This window comes from Pygocentrus nattereri, chromosome 23, assembly GCF_015220715.1.
Source record: "Pygocentrus nattereri isolate fPygNat1 chromosome 23, fPygNat1.pri, whole genome shotgun sequence".
Taxonomy (NCBI): domain Eukaryota; kingdom Metazoa; phylum Chordata; class Actinopteri; order Characiformes; family Serrasalmidae; genus Pygocentrus; species Pygocentrus nattereri.
In genome coordinates this window covers 34560449-34586366 of record NC_051233.1, presented here as the reverse complement: position 1 = coordinate 34586366, position 25918 = coordinate 34560449, and the positions used below count along the sequence as shown (strand labels likewise).

General features: G+C 46.3%; 1 protein-coding gene across 5 annotated transcripts in view; it reads right to left on the bottom strand.

Annotated features, from left to right (window-relative positions):
• Window positions 1-25918, bottom strand: part of gria3a (glutamate receptor, ionotropic, AMPA 3a) — a 126234-nt gene that overhangs the window by 5651 nt on the left and 94665 nt on the right. For 2 of the 5 annotated variants that reach the window (XM_037533161.1, XM_037533163.1), the window contains one exon: window positions 5929-6043. The exons of 1 other annotated variant lie outside the window; for it this stretch is intronic. In XM_037533161.1, the coding sequence (XP_037389058.1) occupies window positions 5929-6043 (115 nt within the window). Of the gene's footprint in view, window positions 1-5928; window positions 6044-23682; window positions 23798-25918 lie in introns of all 5 variants that reach the window. 2 more of the 5 variants (XM_037533160.1, XM_037533162.1) reach the window with 2 other exon arrangements.

The window sequence follows — 25918 nt, the reverse complement described above, 5'->3', positions numbered from 1 at the left end:
AGGGAGACGTGTGCCTGGAGGGAGGTTACAGATGAGGCACTAATCCAGAGATACTTCAACTGCTTCTCCTTCAGGAACTACAGATTTCCCAGCAGTCAAGTGTGATTACAAGAGTCAGCCAGCTGCATTAACTGGGCACCAGTGCTGGATGGATGGATGGATGGATGGATGGATGGATGGATGGATGGATGGATGGATGGATAGATAGATAGATAGATAGATAGATAGATAGATAGATAGATAGATAGATAGATAGATAGATTTGGACTGTGGGGTTTGATTTGGACTGTAAGGCCTGATTTGGACTTTGGGGCCTGATTTGGACTGTGGGGCACGATTTGGACTGTGGGGCCTGATTTGGACTGTGGGGCCTGATTTGGACTGTAAGGCCTGATTTGGACTGTGGGGCCTGATTTGGACTGTGGGGTCTGATTTGGACTGTGGGGCCTGACTGTGAGGTCTGATTTGGACTGTAAGGCCTGATTTGGACTGTGGGGCCTGATTTGGACTGTGAGGTCTGATTTGGACTGTAAGGCCTGATTTGGACTTTGGGGCCTGATTTGGACTGTGGGGCACGATTTGGACTGTGGGGCCTGATTTGGACTGTGGGGCCTGATTTGGACTGTAAGGCCTGATTTGGACTATGGGGCCTGATTTGGACTGTAAGGCCTGATTTGGACTGTGGGGCCTGATTTGGACTGTGGGGTCTGATTTGGACTGTAAGGCCTGATTTGGACTGTAAGCCCTGACTGTGGGGCCTGATTTGGACTGTGGGGTCTGATTTGGAATGTGGGGCCTGACTGTGGGGTCTGATTTTGACTGTGGGGTCTGATTTGGACTTTGGGGCCTGACTGTGGGGCCTGATTTGGACTGTGGGGTCTGATTTGGACTGTGGGGCCTGACTGTGGGGTCTGATTTGGACTGTGGGGTCTGATTTGGACTGTGGGGCCTGATTTGGACTGTGGGGCCTGACTGTGGGGTCTGATTTGGACTGTAAGGCCTGATTTGGACTGTGAGGTCTGATTTGGACTGTGGGGTCTGATTTGGACTGTGAGGTCTGATTTGGACTGTAAGTCCTGATTTGGACTGTGAGGTCTGATTTGGACTGTGGGGTCTGATTTGGACTGTGGGGCCTGACTGTGAGGTCTGATTTGGACTGTAAGGCCTGATTTGGACTGTGGGGCCTGATTTGGACTGTGAGGTCTGATTTGGACTGTAAGGCCTGATTTGGACTGTGGGGCCTGATTTGGATTGTGGGGCCTGATTTGGACTGTAAGGCCTGATTTGGACTGTGGGGCCTGATTTGGACTGTAAGTCCTGATTTGGACTGTAAGCCCTGACTGTGGGGCCTGATTTGGACTGTGGGGTCTGATTTGGACTGTAAGGCCTGATTTGGACTGTAAGCCCTGACTGTGGGGCCTGATTTGGACTGTGGGGTCTGATTTGGACTGTGGGGCCTGACTGTGGGGTCTGATTTGGACTGTGGGGTCTGATTTGGACTGTGGGGCCTGATTTGGGCTGTGGGGCCTGATTTGGACTGTGGGGCCTGACTGTGGGGTCTGATTTGGGCTGTGGGGTCTGATTTGGGCTGTGGGGCCTGATTTGGACTGTGGGGCCTGATTTAGAATGTGGGGTCTGATTTGGGCTGTGGGGTCTGATTTGGGCTGTGGGGCCTGATTTAGAATGTGGGGTCTGATTTGGACTGTGGGGCCTGATTTAGAATGTGGGGTCTGATTTGGGCTGTGGGGCCTGATTTGGACTGTGGGGCCTGATTTAGAATGTGGGGTCTGATTTGGACTGTAAGGCCTGATTTGGACTGTATGCCCTGACTGTGGGGCCTGATTTGGACTGTGTGGTCTGATTTGGGCTGTGGGGTCTCATTTGGTCTGTGGGGCCTGATTTAGAATGTGGGGTCTGATTTGGACTGTAAGGCCTGATTTGGACTGTATGCCCTGACTGTGGGGCCTGATTTGGACTGTGGGGTCTGATTTGGACTGTGGGGCCTGACTGTGGGGTCTGATTTGGGCTGTAAGGCCTGATTTGGACTGTGGGGCCTGATTTGGACTGTGAGGTCTGATTTGGACTGTAAGGCCTGATTTGGACTGTGGGGCCTGATTTGGACTGTAAGTCCTGATTTGGACTGTAAGCCCTGACTGTGGGGCCTGATTTGGACTGTGGGGTCTGATTTGGACTGTAAGGCCTGATTTGGACTGTAAGCCCTGACTGTGGGGCCTGATTTGGACTGTGGGGTCTGATTTGGACTGTGGGGCCTGACTGTGGGGTCTGATTTGGGCTGTGGGGTCTGATTTGGACTGTGGGGCCTGATTTAGAATGTGGGGTCTGATTTGGACTGTGGGGCCTGATTTAGAATGTGGGGTCTGATTTGGGCTGTGGGGCCTGATTTGGACTGTGGGGCCTGATTTAGAATGTGGGGTCTGATTTGGACTGTGGGGCCTGATTTAGAATGTGGGGTCTGATTTGGGCTGTGGGGCCTGATTTGGACTGTGGGGCCTGATTTAGAATGTGGGGTCTGATTTGGACTGTAAGGCCTGATTTGGACTGTATGCCCTGACTGTGGGGCCTGATTTGGACTGTGTGGTCTGATTTGGGCTGTGGGGTCTCATTTGGTCTGTGGGGCCTGATTTAGAATGTGGGGTCTGATTTGGACTGTAAGGCCTGATTTGGACTGTATGCCCTGACTGTGGGGCCTGATTTGGACTGTGGGGTCTGATTTGGACTGTGGGGCCTGACTGTGGGGTCTGATTTGGGCTGTGGGGTCTGATTTGGACTGTGGGGCCTGATTTAGAATGTGGGGTCTGATTTGGACTAGAATGGACTGATTGTCCTTGGAGTGTTAAAGTATCTCTGGGCTAACCGTTCAGGTTGACTCAAAGGGGCAAAGCTTAGACATTTGTTCTCTCTTTCATCCTCCATTCACCCCACTGGCCTGAGAGGCACAATCACGAACGCGCACGCACACACACACACACACACGCGCACACACACGCCACCGCAGAGCCAACACTGAGGTGTCAGGAGGGAACATAAATCAGCAGAAACATTAACTCAGATTAAGGTCTATCGGTAAAGTCCTGGTTCTTTGGTTTCTCCGGGAGGCCGTGAGGAAGAGGAGGGGGAGGAAGGTTAAAGTGGTAGAATGTTATTATGGCGATTCCCCTCCCTGAACTACTTCTGCAAACTTCACAGCTTTCAAAACTCACTGAAGGACACCGGCATGCTCGGCTGGCCCGTGGAGCAGCGTCACATATCAAACAGCAGACAAGCCTCAACAACTCGCACACGCGCACAGACAGACACACACACACACACACACACCACACACACACTGACACGCAGACACGCGCACAGACAGACACACACACATACACACACACACGCGCACAGACAGACAGACACACACACACACACACACACACACACACTGACACACACACCACACACTGACACGCAGACACGCGCACAGACAGACACACACACACACAGACACGCAGACACACATACAGACAGACACACACTGACACACACACACCACACACACACACAGACACACAGACACACACACACACTGACACACACACACACACTCACTCACACTGACACACACTGACACACACACACACACACACTCACTCACACTGACACACACAGACACACACAGAGACAGACACACACACATACCACACACACAGACACACACAGACACACACACACACACTGACACGCAGACACACACACACACACACACACACACTGGCACACACACAGACACACACTGACACGCAGACACACAAACACACTCACTCACACTGACACACACACACTCACACACACTGACACACACTCACACTCACACACACTGACACAGAGACACACACAAACACACACACACACACAGACACACACATGCAAACAGACACACACTGACACAAACAGACACACACTGACACCCACACACATTGACACACACAGACACACACACTGACACACACACAGGCACACACTGACACAAAAAGACACACACACTGACACACAGACACACACAGACACACACTGACACAAAAAGACACACACAGACACACACTGACACACACACTGACACACACACAGACACACACTGACACACAGACACACACTGACACACAGACACACACACAGACACACACTGACACACACTGACACAAACAGACACACACACACAGACACACACACAGACACAAAAAGACACACACAGACACACACTGACACACACAGACACACACTGACACACACAGACACACACACACTGACACACACTGACACAAACAGACACACACACAGACACACACACAGACACACACTGACACACACACACACACACGCTCACAGACAGACACATACTGACACACACAAACAGACACACACACAAACAGACACACACTGACACACACTGACACCCACACAGACACACACAGACACAAACAGACACACACAAAAAGACACACACACAGACACACACACACTAACATACACATACACACACACACAGACAGACATACACACTCACACACTAACATACACATACACACACACACAGACCCACACTCACTCACACACACCTAACATATACACTCACACACACACACACACACACACACACACTAACACACTCACACTCTGCTGTTCTGCTGCCGTGGCAACCCAGCTCATACTCGCAAAACACGTCCGCTCGGCGTGAGACCGTTCACATTTTAACCCTATGAGAGCGGTCGTCATGGCAACGGAGGCAGCAGCGGCACGGCTCTGTTGCCGCAGCTGAGCTGTATGTAGTTGTCATGGTTACGGAGGCAGCGAGGTTGCTGTGGTTACGGGGCTGTAGTGCAGCCGTTTGAGTGTCATGCGCTTGAGTCTCAGAAGGTTAAACAGCCGGTGGTCGCGCTCCATAACGCCGTGGCACCGTCTCTCGGGTTTAACATCACCACGGCAACTCTCTTGCACAGTGATCTGTGGTGAGGTTGACAGAGGGGGCGGAGCCAGAGGAAGTGTTAGTGAACGCGGCACACACTGTCACACGTGCAGATCGGTCGCACGCCGATAAGCCACATTTCTGTGCAAGAGCGGCCGGAGCTGCAGCAGCAGAAGAGCCTGGAACCAAACCTTGTAGATCTAAATGAGAACAAACTGTAACAGCTCCCCTGAAATCCTGACTTACTCACACAAAAACAGCATCTAAAGCAGACCTGAGCGCAAACGGAACTCCGAGAACCAGTTCTTTACTCAAGGCGAGACACCACAGGCGGAAACAATGCTGCGGGGCTCTTCGCCCTTCGGGTGAATTGCAAATCCCTCAGAACTCCTGATTGGTTGGGTGTGTTGGCGACTCGCTCCTCTAGAACGTAACTTTAATGAAGGCTTAGCCCCGCCCACTCTCAGCTTCATGTCTCACATCGCTGAAAAACTTTTTCCACTGAATCAAACTAGAACCTCAAATTATGTCCATTTTCTTTGGACTGATGGCATAAATCCTCAAATCAGCTTTTCTCCTGTAGTGTCTCACCTTCAATACACAACTGCACATCCTGAAACTCTGATCTCTGATATTAATCAATATCTGAAATATTACACCAATCAGAGAAATGATGCTTAAGCCTAAACACGTCACAACTTAACTTCATTAACTCTTACCAAACTTAACCTACTGATCATGCGCTCTGTGTATGCGTGTCTGTCTGTGTGTGCGTGTGTGTGTGTGTGTTGAATCACGTTAATTATTAACGAGCAGTACTGTAGGAGGCGCTGTAGGCTTCTTCAGTACTCCCGTCTTATCTGTGGCATTAAGCATTAAGAAAGCTGAATGGAGGAGAGCGGCAGGTTCAGTATATGTTCTTAAGTCTATGAGATTTTTGGATGTGTGTCGCTATGGAAACTGACCTTACTTCCCGAATCCTTGGTCCCACATTCCCCTTTATCGTACCACCACTTGTTTTTCAGCTTGTCTAAGATGCCTTGTTCACTGAGTTTCAATACTGCAAGGTTTACAGGAGTTCTTCACGAGGGAAATAACATAAATAACATCGCAGCATTATGTTATTTTATGTTATTAATACTTAGCATCTACTGTTCTTTCTAACATTTATATAACCAAAGCGATACTGTAGGATCACCTGGTCTGGTTATGGTTACAGTGAGAGAGATAGAAAGGAAGAAAACAGAAAAAGAAAGAGAAAAAGAGAGAAAGGAAAGAAGGGAGGAGGCAGGCAGGCATGGCTAAGCATTGGTGTTACCTGTTTGACCTTTTGACCTGGCAGTGCTACCTGACAGTACCAGGACCTACTGTAATCGCTTTGAGTAATCGGCACTCACTGTTCCAACACAGGCAGAGAGAGAAACTGGTCACACCGTAACCATGGTAACACAGCCAAACACAGCACACAGCAGAGAGCACTGGAGGGTGGTGGGTGTTCATCGTCGCTGCTGTCGTTGTTAAAGAAATGACTTTTTTGTTTGCAAAATGTAGCTTTTCTCAAGCCCGAATGAGGCAAAGCTGGATCAGGCAGGAGGATCCGGAACCCTTTCTGGACTAACAGACAGGAAGTCAGCATTCGGAGAGGGTGAGGGGTGCAGGCCGAACACTTCACATGCCGAAACGCCACCCGGCACGCAGTCAGAGTCCATCTGTCCATCTACAGCCAAGTTCACACCAGACGCGGCGCGGGAACAGGCCGGAACACACCGGGACCCCATTCCAGGAGTTTAAGACGGCTGGAATGACTCAGGGTTTAAAAATCGTGGTAACTATTTTAGGTAGACACCATGTACAGTTTCAATCTGCTCTAAAGTGTGTGTCTGTTCAGCCTGCAGCCCTTACAGAACAATGGAAAGTCACACTGCTGCAGCTCTGCCTACCCAGTCTCCATGTGGAGTACGTGGGATGTGGAGTACATGGAATGGGAATGTGAAATGTGGAGTACGTGGAATGTGGTGTATGTGGAATGTGGTGTACGTGGAATGGGAATGTGGAGTATGTGGAATGTGGTGTACGTGGAATGTGGTATACGTGGAATGTGGAGTACGTGGAATGTGGTGTACGTGGAATGTGGAGTACGTGGAATGGGAATGTGGAATGTGGAGTACGTGGAATGTGGTGTACGTGGAATGTGGTGTACGTGGAATGGGAATGTGGAGTATGTGGAATGTGGTGTACGTGGCATGTGGTATACGTGGAATGTATAGTACATGGAATGTGGAGTACATGGAATGGTAATGTGGAGTATGTGGAATGTGGAGTACGTGGAATGTGGTGTACGTGGAACGGGAATGTGGAGTACGTTGAATGTGGTGTACGTGGAATGTGGTGTACGTGGAATGTGGAGTACGTGGAATGTGGAGTATGTGGAATGGGAATGTGGAGTATGTGGAATGTGATGTACTTGGAATGTGGTGTACGTGGAATGTGGAGTACGTGGAATGGGAATGTGGAGTACGTGGAATGTGGTATATGTGGAATGTGGTGTACGTGGAACGGGAATGTGGAGTACGTGGAATGTGGTGTACGTGGAATGTGGTGTTCGTGGAATGTGGAGTACGTGGAATGTGGAGTATGTGGAATGGGAATGTGGAGTATGTGGAATGTGATGTACTTGGAATGTGGTGTACGTGGAATGTGGAGTACGTGGAATGGCAATGTGGAGTACGTGGAATGTGGTATACGTGGAATGTGGTGTACATGGAATGTGGAGTACATGGAATGGGAATGTGGAGTATGTGGAATGTGGAGTACGTGGAATGTGGTGTACGTGGAACGGGAATGTGGAGTACGTGGAATGTGGTGTACGTGGAATGGGAATGTGGAGTATGTGGAATGTGGTGTACGTGGAATGTGGTATACGTGGAATGTGGTATACGTGGAATGTGGAGTACGTGGAATGTGGTGTATGTGGAATGTGATGTACGTGGAATGGGAATGTGGAATATGTGGAATGTGGTGTACGTGGCATGTGGTATATGTGGAATGTGGAGTACATGGAATGTGGAGTACGTGGAATGTGGAGTATGTGGAATGGGAATGTGGAGTACGTGGAATGTGGAGTATGTGGAATGTGGAGTATGTGGAATGGGAATGTGGAGTACGTGGAATGTGGAGTATGTGGAATGTGGAGTACGTGGAATGTGGTGTACGTGGAACGGGAATGTGGAGTACGTGGAATGTGGAGTACGTGGAATGTGGTATACGTGGAATGGGAATGTGGAATATGTGGAATGTGGTGTACGTGGAATGTGGAATGTGGAGTACTAGGAGTGTATAGCTACTGGTAAAAAATTAACTGTTGGGAGGAAATTTTTTTTTTTTTGAATTTTCAAATTCTATTTTATTATTTCGGTCAGGAGTGCCCAAACATTATTTAACAGAGGGCAGATGGCACCGTGTCAAAACACCTGAGGCCTGAAATTATTAACCAAAGAATCAACAATGTTTTCAAAACATCAGCGCATAGAATCGGTGACCGAGTGACCGCTTTTCCTATCGCTGTATAAATGATGCTCGAGGCTTCTTTTATTGCTTTTATTTTATTATTTTATTGCTGGAATAATTAGAGCAGGTTGGAAAAATGTGACTAATGTATGAATTACATTCCTATTAAAGTGTTTATTTCCATTCAAAAACACAATTTGTGGGAATTAAACAAAAACAAACACACTGCTCAGTTTTGTGAGATCAGGTTTAGTATATAAACACAGCTCATTCCGAAATCGTATTAAAGGAGATCAGATTAAATGTTACTGTTCCTCATTACAGGGTTAATACCGAGCTGCTGAATGTGCTCTGATAAGCAGTCAGTGCTGTGAGACTCTGGTGCTGCTTTAGTTTTACTTGAAGTTTTACTGTGATCTTCATTCCATTTCATGTCTGTTTTTATTAAATTCATGAGGCTCGTTTTCATTTGGAAAGTTTTACTTTCCATCTAAATCTGTGGCTCTCTGTGTCAGTCTGAGCTTTACGGCTCAGTCTGGACTAAATGTGGTCCGTGACTGAAGCTGCAGGTGAGTCAGAGAAGAAAGACTCTAAAACGTCTTACAGCAGTGCAGCGTTACACAGCACAGCTGCCACCATCAGGTGAATGGAGGAACTGCAGAGCTCTGGCTGGTGGGCCACTTATAACACACTCTAAAACAGCCCTAAAGCCAGACTTTGGACACCCCTGATTCCAGAAATTACTGATTTAGTCTGCAGGCAGGTTTGATGGGTCCTATAAGAAACTCAGATTCAGACAGATGCCAGCCAAACATACGAAATTCCGCTCAGATGTTGGCAGTAAAAGTGCCGTGACTGTACATTGTGCATTTACAGTTTAAACATAGACACAATGATGACCTCATATGACGGCATTCATTTAGTCAAAAAATGCACAAGAGCTCCCAGGTTCAGTTTGTTCTGTCTCATGGGGGGTCTGGGACACTCCACCCCTCAATCTGAACCCTGGCCTTATCAAATCTGTAGCCTCCACGCACAGTTAGTACAGCGCAGGAGCTGCTCAGCAACTACAAGACCAATAAGATCATCACACTTTAGTAAAGTATTGATTGAATATAGAAAGTTAGAGAAAGTGGAAGAGTCTCATTTGACCGGATGTCTTCGGACACTCTGGGCTTCTGACAGACATCTAACACAGACATGAAACACTGACGTTCTGTCAGACAAAGGGCTAAAAGAGCGCTTCAGCAATATGTCTGGTGTGAACTGGCCTTTAGGCTGGAAGCATTGTTTCATCCAGGCCTATTTATCATGAGTGAATTTAGCTACTGAACTGCTAATTCATATTTTTTCCAAATCACTTGCGTGCAGGGTGTGTTGACATGTAAGATGTTAAATATGTCATCAACAGGGCTGCTGGGTAACTCAGTTTATTTCCTTTCTGTTACATGACGACGGTTTGTAATTCAACACCAGCAAATATACGTTACTCAGCACTCGCTGGAGTCCGGACCACCTGCTAACCATTCACCTGCCAACGCTACACACCTAGGTTTTCATTGTGCAGTCATGGCCGATGGCTCTAGACCTACGGCCTCCTAAACTCCACGTTTTCCACGTTGCAGCAAAGTTGATAAAAATATCCAGCTCATCTGAAGCACGGAGTCCAATATCTTTAGTGAACTTCGCTGGCAGCAAATCTCAGAATTTTGCCTTGCTCCAATTAGCTGTTCAGACATCCAGTCCCCAGCTTTAATCTAACTAGTGGAAAAGTTTGAGATTAAAATGTAGTCTTTGTGTGCTGTGATGAGTATTTTGGGACAATATATTGGATCGGAGGCTAAAGTAGACTTTCTGACTTATTTGATTCAAATGGCTCATTCATGGTAGAGCAATGAAAAACATCAGACTCTTTTTACGTTGTGTAATCAAGGTCTTTGCGTTCAAAGCTTTAGCTGCTTTAATGTTACCAAGCTTTATTAATCTTTCCACACCGATGAGCAGCTCGACCTCCTTGATACATCGGTGCAACACATTTACGTCCACGAATCTCAAAGAGTAACTAAATGCTTCTGAAGTATTAGCTACTTAGCAGCGCTAAAACAGTTCATCTTATTAAAGCCTATCAATCAGATTATCCCCAAAATTCTCAATTACACAAAAAGTATGTGATGGTCCCAAAAAATGACCTTTACATGCTTATAAGTTAATCTGTAAAGAATTGTGAGCTACAGTGTCTCATCAGGATGAAACTGACTTTATCAGCATTCTGTAAAACTTGTCCAACTTCTCAACAGTTGCTACAAAAGCATGGATCTTGGGCGGAGCCTGGATACAGGATTTTATGGAGTTTGCTGAAATTTTACACCAGGCCTTTTTGCAGCTGCAGAAAGAGGCTCAAGGACATGCGACTGATTTCAGTGTAAATCCACTGATTGCACTGAATGGAAGACTTGCTTAGTGCAACTTCCTTATGAGGAAATTAGCAACACCAAGCTGAAAACAGTGGCATGACGGCCCTGTTCTCGCATACGAGCTCTGACCTGCTGCCTGGAGAGCACGGGTCCCTGATCCACATTACATAATACATAGGATGTTTATGTGGAGTGAAAAGATACAGACATATTTCTTAATGAGTAAAATATCGAATCTGAACTACACACAGACCCCGGGTAACACACACCAAAACCTCCACCTAGCAACACTAAAACCTCCACCTGGCAACACCAAAACCTCCACCTGGCAACACTAAAACCTCCACCTGGCAACACTAAAACCTCCACCTAGCAACACTAAAACCTCCACCTGGAAACACCAAGACTTCCACCTGGCAACACCAAAACCTCCACCTGGCAACAATAAAACCTCCACCTGGCAACACTAAAACCTTCACCTAGCAACACAAAAACCTCCACCTGGCAACACTAAAACCTCCACCTAGCAACACTAAAACCTCCACCTGGCAACACTAAAACCTCCACCTGGCAACACTAAAACCTCCACCTGGCAACAATAAAACCTCCACCTAGCAACACTAAAACCTCCACCTGCCAAAATCAAAACCTCCACCTGGAAACACCAAAATCTCCACCTAGCAACACTAAAACCTCCACCTGGCAACACTAAAACCTCCACCTGGCAATACTAAAACCTCCACCTAGCAACACTAAAACCTCCACCTAGCAACACTAAAACCTCCACCTAGCTACACTAAAACCTCGACCTGGCAACACTAAAACCTCCACCTGGCAACACCAAAACCTCCAGCTAGCAACATTAAAACCTCCACCTAGCAACACTAAAACCTCCACTTGGCAAAACCAAAACCTCTACCTGGAAACACCAAAACCTCCACTTAGCAACACTAAAACCTCCACTTGGAAACACCAAGACTTCCACTTGGCAACACCAAGGCATCCAACTGGCAACACCAAGGCATCCACCTGGCAACACCAAATCCTCCATCTGGCAACACCAAGGCCTCCACCTGGAAAGACAAAAACCTCCACCTGGGAAAACCAAGGCATCCACCTGGCAACACAAAAACCTCCACCTGGCAACACCAAGGCATCCACCTGGCAAGACCAAAACCTCCACCTGGCAACACCAAGGCATCCACCAGGCAACACCAAAACCTCCGCCTGGCAAAACCAAAACTTCTGCCTGGCAACACAAAAACCTCTACCAGGCAACACCAAAACCTCCACCTGGCAACACGAACACATGCGCCTGGCAACACCAAGGCATCCACCTGGCAACACCAAAACCTTCACCTGGCAACACTAAAACCTCCACCTGGCAACACTAAAACCTTCACCTAGCAACACTAAAACCTCCACCTAGCAACACTAAAAACCTCCATCTAGCAACAATAAAACCTCAACCAGGCAACACCAAAACCTCCACCTGGCAAAACCAAAGCATCCACCTGGCAACACCAAAACCTCCACCTGGCAACACCAAGGCATTCACCTGGCAACAACAAGACCTCCACCTGGCAACAACAAACCCTCCACCTGGCAACACCAAAACCTCCATCTTGCAACACCAAAACCTCCACCTGGCAACACCAAGGCATCCACCTGGCAACACCAAAACCTCCACCTGGCAACAGCAAAAGCTCCACCTGGCAACACCAAAAGCTCCACCTGGCAACACCAAAACCTCTACCTGGCAACACCAAAACCTCCACCAGGCAACATCAAAACCTCCACCTGGTAAAACCAAAACCTCTACTTTGCAACAACAAAATCTCTACATGGCAACACCAAAACCTCCACCTGGCAACACTAACACCTCCACCGGGCAACACCAAGACATCCACCTGGCAACACCAAAACCTCCACCTGGTAAAACCAAAACCTCTACTTTGCAACAACAAAATCTCTACATGGCAACACCAAAACCTCCACCTGGCAACACTAACACCTCCACCGGGCAACACCAAGACATCCACCTGGCAACACCAAAACCTCCACCTTGCAACACCAAGGCATCCACCTGGCAACACCAAGACATCCAGGTGGCAACACCAAGACATCCACCTGGCAACACCATGACATCCACCTGGCAACACTAAAACCTCCACCAAGCAACACTAAAACCTCCACCTGGCAATACTAAAACCTCCACCTGGCAACACTAAAACCTCCACCTAGCAACACTAAACCCTCCACCTAGCAACACTAAAACCTCCACCTGGCAACACTAAAACCTCCACCTAGCAACAAAAAAACCTCCACCTGGCAACAAAAAAACCTCCACCTAGCAACACCAAAACATCTACCTGGCAACACCAAAACCTCCACCTGGCAACACCAAAATCTCCACCTGCCAACACCAAACCCTCCACCTGGCAACACAAAAACCTCCACCTGGCAACACAAAAACCTCCACCTGGCAACACCAAGACATCCACCTGGCAACACCAAGACATCCACCTAGCAACACCAAAATCTCCACCTGGCAATACCAAGGCATCCACCTTGCAACACCAAAAGCTCTACCTGGCAACACCAAAACCTCCACCTGTCAACACTAAAACCTCCACCTGGCAACACCAAGACTTCCACCTGGCAACACCAAGACATTCACCTGGCAACACCAAGACATCCACCTGGCAACACCAAAACCTCTACCTGGCAACACCAAGACCTCCACCTGGCAACACCAAATCCTCTATCAGGCAACACCAAAACCTCCACCTGGCAACACCAAAACCTCCACCAGGCAACACCAAAACCTCCACCTGGCAAAACCAAGGCATCCACCTGGCAACACCAAAACCTCCACCTGGCAACACCAAGGCATTCACCTGGCAACAACAAGACCTCCACCTGGCAACAACAAACCCTCCACCTGGCAACACCAAAACCTCCATCTTGCAACACCAAAACCTCCACCTGGCAACACCAAGGCATTAACCTGGCAACACCAAAACCTCCACCTGGCAACACCAAAAGCTCCACCTGGCAACACCAAAACCTCTACCTGGCAACACCAAAACCTCCACCAGGCAACATCAAAACCTCCACCTGGTAAAAACCAAAAGCTCTACATTGCAACACCAAAATCTCTACATGGCAACACCAAAACCTCCACCTGGCAACACTAACACCTCCACCTGGCAACAGCAAGACATCCACCTGGCAACACCAAAACCTCCACCTTGCAACACCAAGGCATCCACCTGGCAACACCAAGACATCCAGCTGGCGACACAAGGACATTGACCTGGCAACACCATGACATCCACCTGGCAACACTAAAACCTCAACCAAGCAACACTAAAACCTCCACCTGGCAATACTAAAACCTCCACCTGGCAACACAAAATCATTCACCTAGCAACACTAAAACATCTACCTGGCAACACCAAAACCTCCACCAGGCAACACCAAAATCTCCACCTGCCAACACCAAACCCTCCACCTGGCAACACAAAAACCTCCACCTGGCAACACCAAACCCTCCACCTGGCAACACCAAGACATCCACCTGGCAACACCAAGACATCCACCTAGCAACACCAAAACCTCCACCTGGCAATACCAAGGCATCCACCTTGCAACACCAAAAGCTCTACCTGGCAACACCAAAACCTCCACCTGTCAACACTAAAACCTCCACCTGGCAACACCAAGACTTCCACCTGGCAACACCAAGACATCCACCTGGCAACAGCAAAACCTCCACCTCACAACACCAACACCTCCACCTGGCAACACCAAAACCTCTACCAGGCAACCCCAAAACCTCCACCTGGCAACACCAAGACATCCACCTGGCAAAACCAAAACCTCTACCTGGCAACACCAAGACCTCCACCTGACAACACCAAATCCTCTACCAGGCAACACCAAAACCTCCAGCTGGCAACACCAAAACCTCCACCTGGCAAAAACAAGGCATTCACCTGGCGACACCAAGGCATTCACCTGGCAACACCAAAACCTCCACCTGGCAACCCCAAAACCTCCACCTGGCAACACCAAGACATCCACCTGGAAACACCAAGACATCCACTTGGCAACACCAAAACCTCCACCTCACAACACCAAAACCTCTACCTGGCAACACAAAAACCTCCACCTGGCAACACCAAAACCTCTACCGGCAACACCAAAACCTCCACCAGGCAACACCAAAATCTCCACCTGCCAACACCAAAACCTCCACCTGGCAACACAAAAACCTCCACCTGGCAACACCAAACCCTCCACCTGGCAACACCAAGACATCCACCTGGCAACAGCAAGACATCCACCTGGCAACACCAAAACCTCCACCTGGCAATACCAAGGCATCCACCTTGCAACACCAAAAGCTCTACCTGGCAACACCAAAACCTCCACCTGGCAACACCAAGACTTCCACCTGGCAACACCAAAACCTCCACCTGGCAACACCAAGGCATTCACCTGGCGACACCAAGGCATTCACCTGGCAACACCAAGACATCCACCTGGCAACACCAAGACTTCCACCTGGCAACACCAAGACTTCCACCTGGCAACACCAAGACATCCACCTCGCAACACTAAAACTTCCACCTCACAACACCAAAACCTCCACCTGGCAACACCAAAACCTCTACCAGGCAACCCCAAAACCTCCACCTGGCAACACAAAGACATTCACCTGGCAACACCAAGACATCCACCTGGCAACACCAAAACCTCTACCTGGCAACACCAAGACCTCCACCTGGCAACACCAAATTCTCTATCAAGCAACACCACAACCTCCACCTGGCAACATCAAAACCTCAACCTGGCAACACCAAAACCTCCACCTGGCAAAACCAAGGCATCCACCTGGCAACACTAAAACCTCCACCTAGCAACACTAAACCCTCCACCTAGCAACACTAAAACCTCTACCTGGCAACACTAAAACCTCCTCCTAGCAACACTAAAACCTCCACCTGGCAACACTAAAACCTCCACCTGGCAACACCAAAACCTCTACCTGGCAACACCAAAACCTCCACCAGGCAAAACCAAAATCTCCACCTGCCAACACAAAAACCTCCACCTGGCAACACAAAAACCTCCACCTGGCAACACCAAACCCTCCACCTGGCAACACCAAGACATCCACCTAGCAACACCAAAACCTCCACCTGGCAATACCAAGGCATCCACCTTGCAACACCAAAAACTCTACCTGGCAACACCAAAACCTCCACCTGGCAACACTAAAACCTCCACCTGGCAACACCAAGACATCCACCTGGCAACAACAAAACCTCCACCTCACAACACGAAAACCTCCACCTGGCAACACCAAAACCTCTACCAGGCAAACCCAAAACCTCCACCTGGTAACACCAAGACATCCACCTGGCAAAACCAAAACCTCCACCTGACAACACCAAATCCTCTACCAGGCAACACCAAAACCTCCAGCTGGCAACACCAAAACCTCCACCTGGCAACACCAAGGCATCCACCTGGCAAAACCAAAACCTCCACCTGGCAACACCAAGGCATTCACCTGGCAACACCAAGACTTCCACCTGGCAACACCAAGACTTCCACCTGGCAACACCAAGACATCCACCTCGCAACACTAAAACCTCCACCTCACAACACCAAAACCTCCACCTGGCAACACCAAAACCTCTACCAGGCAACCCCAAAACCTCCACCTGGCAACACCAAGACATTCACCTGGCAACACCAAGACATCCACCTGGCAACACCAAAACCTCCACCTGGCAACACCAAGACATCCACCTGGCAACACCAAGACATCCACCTGGCAACAACAAAACCTCTACCAGGCAACACCAAAACCTCCACCTGGCAACACCAAAACCATCACCTGGCAACACCAAGACATCCACCTGGCAACACTAAAACCTCCAACTGGTTAAACCAAAACCTTCACCTAGCAACACTAAAACCTCCACCTAGCAACACTAAAACCTCCACCTGGCAAAACCAAAACCTCTAGCTGGAAACAACAAAACCTCCACCTAGCAAAACTAAAACCTCCACTTGGAAACACCAAGACTTCCACCTGGCAACACCAAATCTTCCATCTGGCAACACCAAGGCCTCCACCTGGAAAGACAAAAACCTCCACCTGGGAACACCAAGGCATCCACCTGGCAACACAAAAACCTCCACCTGGCAACACCAAGGCATCCACCTGGCAAGATCAAAACCTCCACGTGGCAACACCAAGGCATCCACCAGGCAACACCAAAACCTCCACCTGGCAAAACCAAAACCTCCACCAGGCAACACCAAAACCTCCACCTGGCAACACCAAAACCTCCACCTGGCAACAGCAAGACATCCAACTGGCAATACCAAAACCTCCAATTGGCAATACCAAGGCATCCACCTTGCAACACCAAAAGCTCTACCTGGAAACACCAAAACCTCCACCTGGCAACACTAAAACCTCCACCTGGCAACACCAAGACTTCCACCTGGCAACACCAAGACATCCACCTCGCAACACCAAAACCTCCACCTCACAACACCAAAACCTCCACCTGGCAACACCAAAACCTCTACCAGGCAACACCAAGACGGGTTGCGACTCTTCTACAGCAGATCATTTGGCCATCTGTCTGAGATCCAACAGTCCAGGGTTTGTCGTGTCTCATTAGAATCATCCAAACCACAGAAGTGAATGAACAACGCAGCCCAGCAGCTCTGACTGGAAAAGAGTTCTGACCTCAATCCGACTGAAAGCTGTGGTGTGACCTCAGCTGGACGCTGAACCAACCCAATAACAACCCATCAACAAAATTACTGATTGAAACCATAAAGTAAATGAAAACATGAAACTGTAATTATATTTAAGAAGCCATTCATGCAGAAACAGAGAGAAAGAAGCTTCTATTAATTATTATATATTTAAATGATGATCTGGTTCCCAACCACAAATCTAAACGTTTCCGACAACAAAGAGTCGTATCTGTTAATATCCAGAGAAAAACAGGACAAAGCAAGAAGGAAAATATTAAGAATGGCTTTTTAAGAAAAAATGGGTTAAATATACTGTGAATGTAAATGAACTGATGTATATTTACTGAGCGGGTTCGAGCTTTAATACTGTTATATATGAGTCATAGTTCCAGTCTAATTTTCAGTGGTTCAGGCTTATCTAACTCCATCAGTATAAACGGCGCCCAGTGAGCTGCAGCATCTACTGTTCAGTCTCTAGAATCAAGTATGCATCCTTATTTGACACATCAGCATCAATTAAAATAACCCATTATATTAAAGCAAAACTCCACCCCTTTATCTGAATTCCCCATGACTCGGTGTGTGAGGTGTAATCAAAGGTTCAGAGGGTTTGGAGTGAACTGGTTCAGACGTCTTTACAGTGGTGGTGATGGGAACCAGGCATTGCCATGACTACAACACAGATATAGACACTTTACTTACCATCCAGAACCACCAGAGAACCTACACGAGTCTTCTGAGCTTATATGGAATGTTGATGATGGAAAACAGTGGAAAATCTGGAATAATGAGTTTTCTTTGGGGACTATTTTGCTGCACAGCGCCCTGCATGTCTCCCTCCACCATGAATGGAGTTGAAGTTCTCTAAACTCTCATAAAACAGCGTCTCAGTCATCAGGCAGTGAATTCAGAACCAGTTCATGTAGGAACTTTCTGTGAGGAGCTTTTAGAGGGACGTCTGGTTCCTATCACCACCACTGTGAGGAGCTTTTAGAGGGACGTCTGGTTCCCATCACCACCACTGTGAGGAGCTTTTAGAGGGACGTCTGGTTCCTATCACCACCACTGTGAGCGGTTCTGACTCGGTCAGCTTCTCTAGAACAGAGCGTTTACCTCTGAACTGTTTAATGTGGAGGAGTTTTTATGTAAAATCAGTTGTTGAGACTGAGGACACAACGTTAGCCGTTTGGTTAGTGTTCAGGGCTGAACTGACAAACCATCATGATGAGAATAACAAACATATAACATACAAACATGAAGTTTAATGCAAGAGTTCATTGTGAAGATGTGTGTCTTAGCAGGTGGAAATGCTTTAATGCAGTCATTCTGTCCGATTTTTCTCACTATAAGACTGAGATAGGAATGTTACCATATTATTGAACTTGTTTCTGGACACTTTGCACTTATTTTAAGTAGTTTAATGTTATGAAAGTGTCATTAATTTCACAGATCATTGACTTATTTTGAGAAATAATGTAGATAATTTGGTTTATTTTGGGAAATAATGCAGATAATTTGTCTTATTTTAGAAATAATGCAGATAATTTGGTTTATTTTGAGAAATAATGCAGATAATTTGTCTTATTTGAGAAATAATGCGGATAATTTGTCTTATTTGAGAAATATTGTGGATAATCTGTCTTATTTGAGAAATAGTGCAGATAATTTGGTTTATTTTGAGAAATAATGTGGATAATTTGGCTTATTTTGAGAAATAATGTGGATAATTTTGTTTATTTTGAGAAATAATGCAGATAATTTGGCTTATTTTGAGAAATAATTCGGATAATTTGGTTTATTTTGAGAAATAATGTGGATGATTTGGTTTATTTTGAGAAATAATGTGGATAATTTGGTTTATTTTGAGAAATAATGCGGATAATTTGGTTTATTTTGAGAAATAATGTGGATAATTTGGTTTATTTTGAGAAATAATTTGGATAATTTGGTTTATTTTGAGAAATAATGTGGATGATTTGGTTTATTTTGAGAAATAATGTGGATAATTTGGTTTATTTTGAGAAATAATGCAGATAATTTGGTTTATTTTGAGAAATAATGTGGATAATTTGGTTTATTTTGAGAAATAATGCAGATAATTTGGTTTATTTTGGGAAACAATGCCAGTAAAATGAAAAAGTAAAAAGTTCTATAATTGTATAAAGAGACGTGAGGTATTCACTAAGGTGTCGCTTCTTCCAGTGACCCAGTAAATATGAATGAATGAACTGAAATTAATGATGATGCTAAGAATGCTGGGAAGCTTTTAGGGCAGAAGACTCTAGTCTGTAGGACAGATCCAGATGAACTGATCTTCAGTGAACATTTTCAGTAAAGCATAAATAATTACGGCATTTTCAGCGTCCAAACTCGGACGCCAGTGCTGAGCCGAACAGTCTGAACAGCATCTCAATCATAATGACCAGATTTTTACTCACGGTATTTTATTTTATTCAGCAACGAGACACAGACAGCGAGACACTGAGCTGACGAGACAATGAGATGACAAGACACAGAGACATTGAGACGACAAGACACTGAGACAGCGAGATACCAAGCCGACAAGACACCGAGACTAGACACAGAGATGTCGAGACACTGAGATGTTGAGAAACTGAGCTGACGAGACAATGAGCCAATGAGACACTGAGATACTGAGCTGACGAGACACTGAGCCAATGAAACACTGAGATACTGAGATGACGAGACACTGAGCCCATGAGACACTGAGACACTGAGATGACAAGACACTGAGGCAATGAGACACTGAGATACTGAGATGACGAGACACTGAGCCAATGAGACACTGAGACACTGAGATGACAAGACACTGAGGCAATGAGACACTGAGATACTGAGCTGACGAGACACTGAGCCAATGAGACACTGAGATACTGAGCTGACGAGACACTGAGCCAATGAGACACTGAGATACTGAGCTGACGAGACACTGAGCCAATGAGACACTGAGATACTGAGCTGACGAGACACTGAGCCGGCGAGACACTGAGACGTTGAGTAACTGACCCGATGAGACACCAAGACGTCGAAACACTGAGCTGATGAGACACCAAGACACCGAGACACAGAGACAATGAGATGACAACTGAGTTGGATTTTTACTTCCAGAACCAGAGCCGCTAAAACGTGGACGGTCACTGTTCAGCTCTACTGTTAGCACGAGCTAATCCACTGAGTGACCTCAGTGTTCATGATCCATCTGTAAAACTGAGCTTTGAGGTCAGAGCTGTAGTTTAACCGATTGCTATGACTGCCAGATGTTGGAGTTCCGGAGACTTTCACAACGTCCTTCTGAGTAGGAATTCCCAGCATAACGAGCAGTTTTTTTCTGGTTGGAGGTCAGAAATTCCGAGTCTTAAGCCTCAGTCAAACGCAGCTCATGTCCACCAGAAATGGAGCAAAATGTTACAAACTTTACAAACTAATAAACAAAATCACAGCAAATCCAAGTTAAATACCTCATTCTGGAAAAATCGCAAACAGTCCAGAATTAAAGCACAACTTCTTAGCAAATTCCTCACCTGACAGGAAGAAGACACGGAAAATCAGAGAGAATCTGGATATGAAGCAAGTCTGTCAGCTCAGACGCTGACGCTTCTCTGTGGCGTTAAACAGGGGAGGCCGCGGAGCACCGAACAGACACGGAGACGCTGACCGATCGACTTTAGTCTGGAGTTTATAAGAAATCCGCACTTCTTTGATGCCTGAAGTCTGAATCGGCGCACTGTGCAGTATATTTGCTGTGAAGAGTTGAATTACTCCCATCATGCATTGCAGGGTTACAGGCAGGTGAATAAATGAGAAACATGCAGTCCTGATGTCATAACGGACTAGACACCCTCTACCCAGCATGCTCAGCGCGGCTCTCCACAGATCGGGTGGCTCGATCTTGTGGGAACGAGTCTGGGAGCCAATCAGAATAGAGGGGGGTGTGTGAGAGCCAATCAGAACAGAGACGTGGGCTGCCCCGAAGGGCTGAGCATAAGGTGACTCACAGGAGTCGCAGAACCAAGAAGGGTCTAGAGAACCGGCGGAGGCCGTGAAGGGGGCGGGGCTTGTTCCTGCTCCATCCAGGATGATTGACAGGTGAGCCTGGTGTGTGGTGCAGCATGGGACTTGTGGGAATTGTAGTTTTTTTCATTAGAATTCTCACGTTTGCCTGTGATGCTTAGTCCCCTCAAGACTTCGCTGCTCGCCTCACTGTCCCTGACCCTTGACCTTTGACCTCTGACCTTTCTTTCCAGCGGCAGAGAGCTTGGCAGCTGTAGTGAGTCGAGTCGAGAGAAATGACCGCAGCGATTATTTAAATTAGATGATAGTTTGTGCTTCTATATTCACTTTACAACGCCGTGATTAACCGACCAATCAAAACGCTCCAAAATGCCCAAACTCAGAAAGGTGTTTCTGTTGCCTGGAGACTTTACGGTTCTCCAAAATAGCGACTGTGGAGTGTTTTGATTGGTCTGTTCCTCGTGAAATGATCACACAATGCAAAGGAAAATGGGTGTGATTCATTCATTATTATTATTATTATTATTATTATTATTATTATTATTATTATTATTATTATTAACACCTATAACTTACCCGGGCTGCCATGGAGATGAGAAAAGTAGTCTAAACTCACCACCTTTCACAACTGCATGGGAACCCGAACTACAACCGCACTACTGATTATATTCACACCTGAACTACAACCGCACTACTGATTATATTCACACCTGAACTACAACCTCACTACTGATTATATTCACACCTGAACTACAACCGCATTACTGATTATATTCACACCTGAACTACAACCGCACTACTGATTATATTCACACCTGAACTACAACCTCACTACTGATTATATTCACACCTGAACTACAACCGCATTACTGATTATATTCACACCTGAACTACAACCGCACTACTGATTATATTCACACCTGAACTACAACTGCACTACTGATTATATTCACACCTGAACTACAACCTCACTACTGATTATATTCACACCTGAACTACAACCTCACTACTGATTATATTCACACCTGAACTACAACCTCACTACTGATTATATTCACACCTGAACTACAACCGCACTACTGATTATATTCACACCTGAACTACAACCGCACTACTGATTAGATTCACACCTGAACTACAACCGCATTACTGATTATGTTCACACCTGAACTACAACTGGACTAAACGTAAACACTGATAAAAACACTGCATGTTAAAATAAGCTCAGTGAACTTCAGGCAGAGAGAAACAGCCGGACGGAGCCGCCTGACAGAAACCGCCAAATGGATGCGCCAGACGGACCTGACTTATAGACTAAACAAACACACACAGCCGTGCTGACGAGAGTGAATCCCATAAACTACACTGTTCTGAACTACAGCGATACAGACGCCCCTCTCCCCTCACTGAGTCCTCAGTTCTCTCTGTCTATGTCTGCCTCTCTCTCTGTCTCTCTCTCCGCCTCTCTCTGCCTGTCTCTCTGTCTCTCTCTCTCTCTGCCTCTCTCTCTCTCTCTCTGCCTCTCTCTCTCTCTCTCTGCCTCTCTCTCTCTGCCTCTCTCTCTGCCTCTCTCTCTCTCTCTCTCTCTCTCTGCCTCTGCCTCTCTCTCTCTGCCTCTCTCTCTCTCTGCCTCTGCCTCTCTCTCTCTGCCTCTGCCTCTCTCTCTCTGCCTCTGCCTCTCTCTCTCTGCCTCTGCCTCTCTCTCTGTCTCTCTCTCTCTGCTCTGATAGTCGAGTAAAGGGTTCAGTCTGATCTCATTTTGCTCCATCAACACCTGCAAAAAGCCACAACACCCCAAAGTAATAGTGCAGCAGCAGTTAGCTAAGATCATCATGGTAATGAGCTCATGGTTTCTCGTTACTGGTGCCGGAGATCACAGATCACAGCCTTGCCGATTACTCGCCGCTCATTCTATCTGTCTGTCTGTCTGTCTGTCTGTCTGTCTTTCTATTAGTGGAGACTGGGGCTGACCTTGGAGTCCCCTCCTCCGCTGCCACACTCTCCTTTGTCGTACCACCATTTGTTTTTCAGCTTGTCCAAAAGGCCCTGTTCATTCAGCTTTAGCACAGCCAGGTTCACAGCACTTCTTGAAACGATAAAACATAACTGGTCAGAAAAGGATCAGGTCCGTGAGAAATCTAATACTGCAGTGGACTGGGAATGATGGAGGGTCAGTAATTAACTTAACGAATCCAGGCTCCACCCACAAACGCTGTCCTCCACAGCTGCTGCTGTGAGTTTATAGCGACTCAGTCTGTAGAGAAACATTACAAAGGCGGAGGAGATGCTCGCCAGTCGGAATTTGAAGGGGAAAACTTGGAACGCTCAACAACGCACCTGACTGTGGGCAAAGTCCTGTCTGTCAATAAAAGGAGCCAATCAGTTTGCTGGTTCTGCTGTGGGTGGGGAATATTTATGGATCTGTGGGAGTGCAGCGGCAGAACAACCAGAAAAAATCATGTAATATTGCAAGGTTGAGCATGAATGTTCTACAGTTTCTCGTTAGGCTGAATGAATAACCGACTCTAAATGTAGGTATTGTGATATAAACCGAGTCCGTTCTACAGTTTCTCATTAGACTGAATGAATAACCGACTCTAAATGTAGGTATTGTGATATAAACCGAGTCCGTTCTACAGATTCTCATTAGACTGAATGAATAACCGACTCTAAATGTAGGTATTGTGATATAAACCGAGTCTGTTCTACAGTTTCTCATTAGGCTAAATGAATAACCGACTCTAAATGTAGGTATTGTGATATAAACCGAGTCTGTTCTACAGTTTCTCATTAGGCTGAATGAATAACCGACTCTAAATGTAGGTATTGTGATATAAACCGAGTCCGTTCTACAGTTTCTCATTAGGCTGAATGAATAACCGACTCTAAATGTAGGTATTGTGATATAAACCGAGTCCGTTCTACAGATTCTCATTAGACTGAATGAATAACCGACTCTAAATGTAGGTATTGTGATATAAACCGAGTCCGTTCTACAGTTTCTCATTAGGCTGAATGAATAACCGACTCTAAATGTAGGTATTGTGATATAAACCGAGTCTGTTCTACAGTTTCTCATTAGGCTGAATGAATAACCGACTCTAAATGTAGGTATTGTGATATAAACCGAGTCCGTTCTACAGTTTCTCATTAGGCTGAATGAATAACCGACTCTAAATGTAGGTATTGTGATATAAACCGAGTCCGTTCTACAGTTTCTCATTACGCTGAATGAATAACCGACTCTAAATGTAGGTATTGTGATATAAACCGAGTCCGTTCTACAGTTTCTCATTAGGCTGAATGAATAACCGGCTCTAAATGTAGGTATTGTGATATAAACCGAGTCCGTTCTACAGTTTCTCATTAGGCTGAATGAATAACCGACTCTAAATGTAGGTATTGTGATATAAACCGAGTCTGTTCTACAGTTTCTCATTAGACTGAATGAATAACCGACTCTAAATGTAGGTATTGTGATATAAACCGAGTCTGTTCTACAGTTTCTCATTAGGCTGAATGAATAACCGACTCTAAATGTAGGTATTGTGATATAAACCGAGTCTGTTCTACAGTTTCTCATTAGGCTGAATGAATAACCGACTCTAAATGTAGGTATTGTGATATAAACCGAGTCTGTTCTACAGTTTCTCATTAGGCTGAATGAATAACCGACTCTAAATGTAGGTATTGTGATATAAACTGAGTCTGTTCTACAGTTTCTCATTAGGCTGAATGAATAACCGACTCTAAATGTAGGTATTGTGATATAAACCGAGTCCGTTCTACAGTTTCTCATTAGACTGAATGAATAACCGACTCTAAATGTAGGTATTGTGATATAAACCGAGTCCGTTCTACAGTTTCTCATTAGACTGAATGAATAACCGACTCTAAATGTAGGTATTGTGATATAAACCGAGTCTGTTCTACAGTTTCTCATTAGACTGAATGAATAACCGACTCTAAATGTAGGTATTGTGATATAAACCGAGTCCGTTCTACAGTTTCTCATTAGACTGAATGAATAACCGACTCTAAATGTAGGTATTGTGATATAAACCGAGTCCGTTCTACAGTTTCTCATTAGACTGAATGAATAACCGGCTCTAAATGTAGGTATTGTGATATAAACTGAGTCCGTTCTACAGTTTCTCATTAGACTGAATGAATAACCGACTCTTAATGTAGGTATTGTGATATAAAC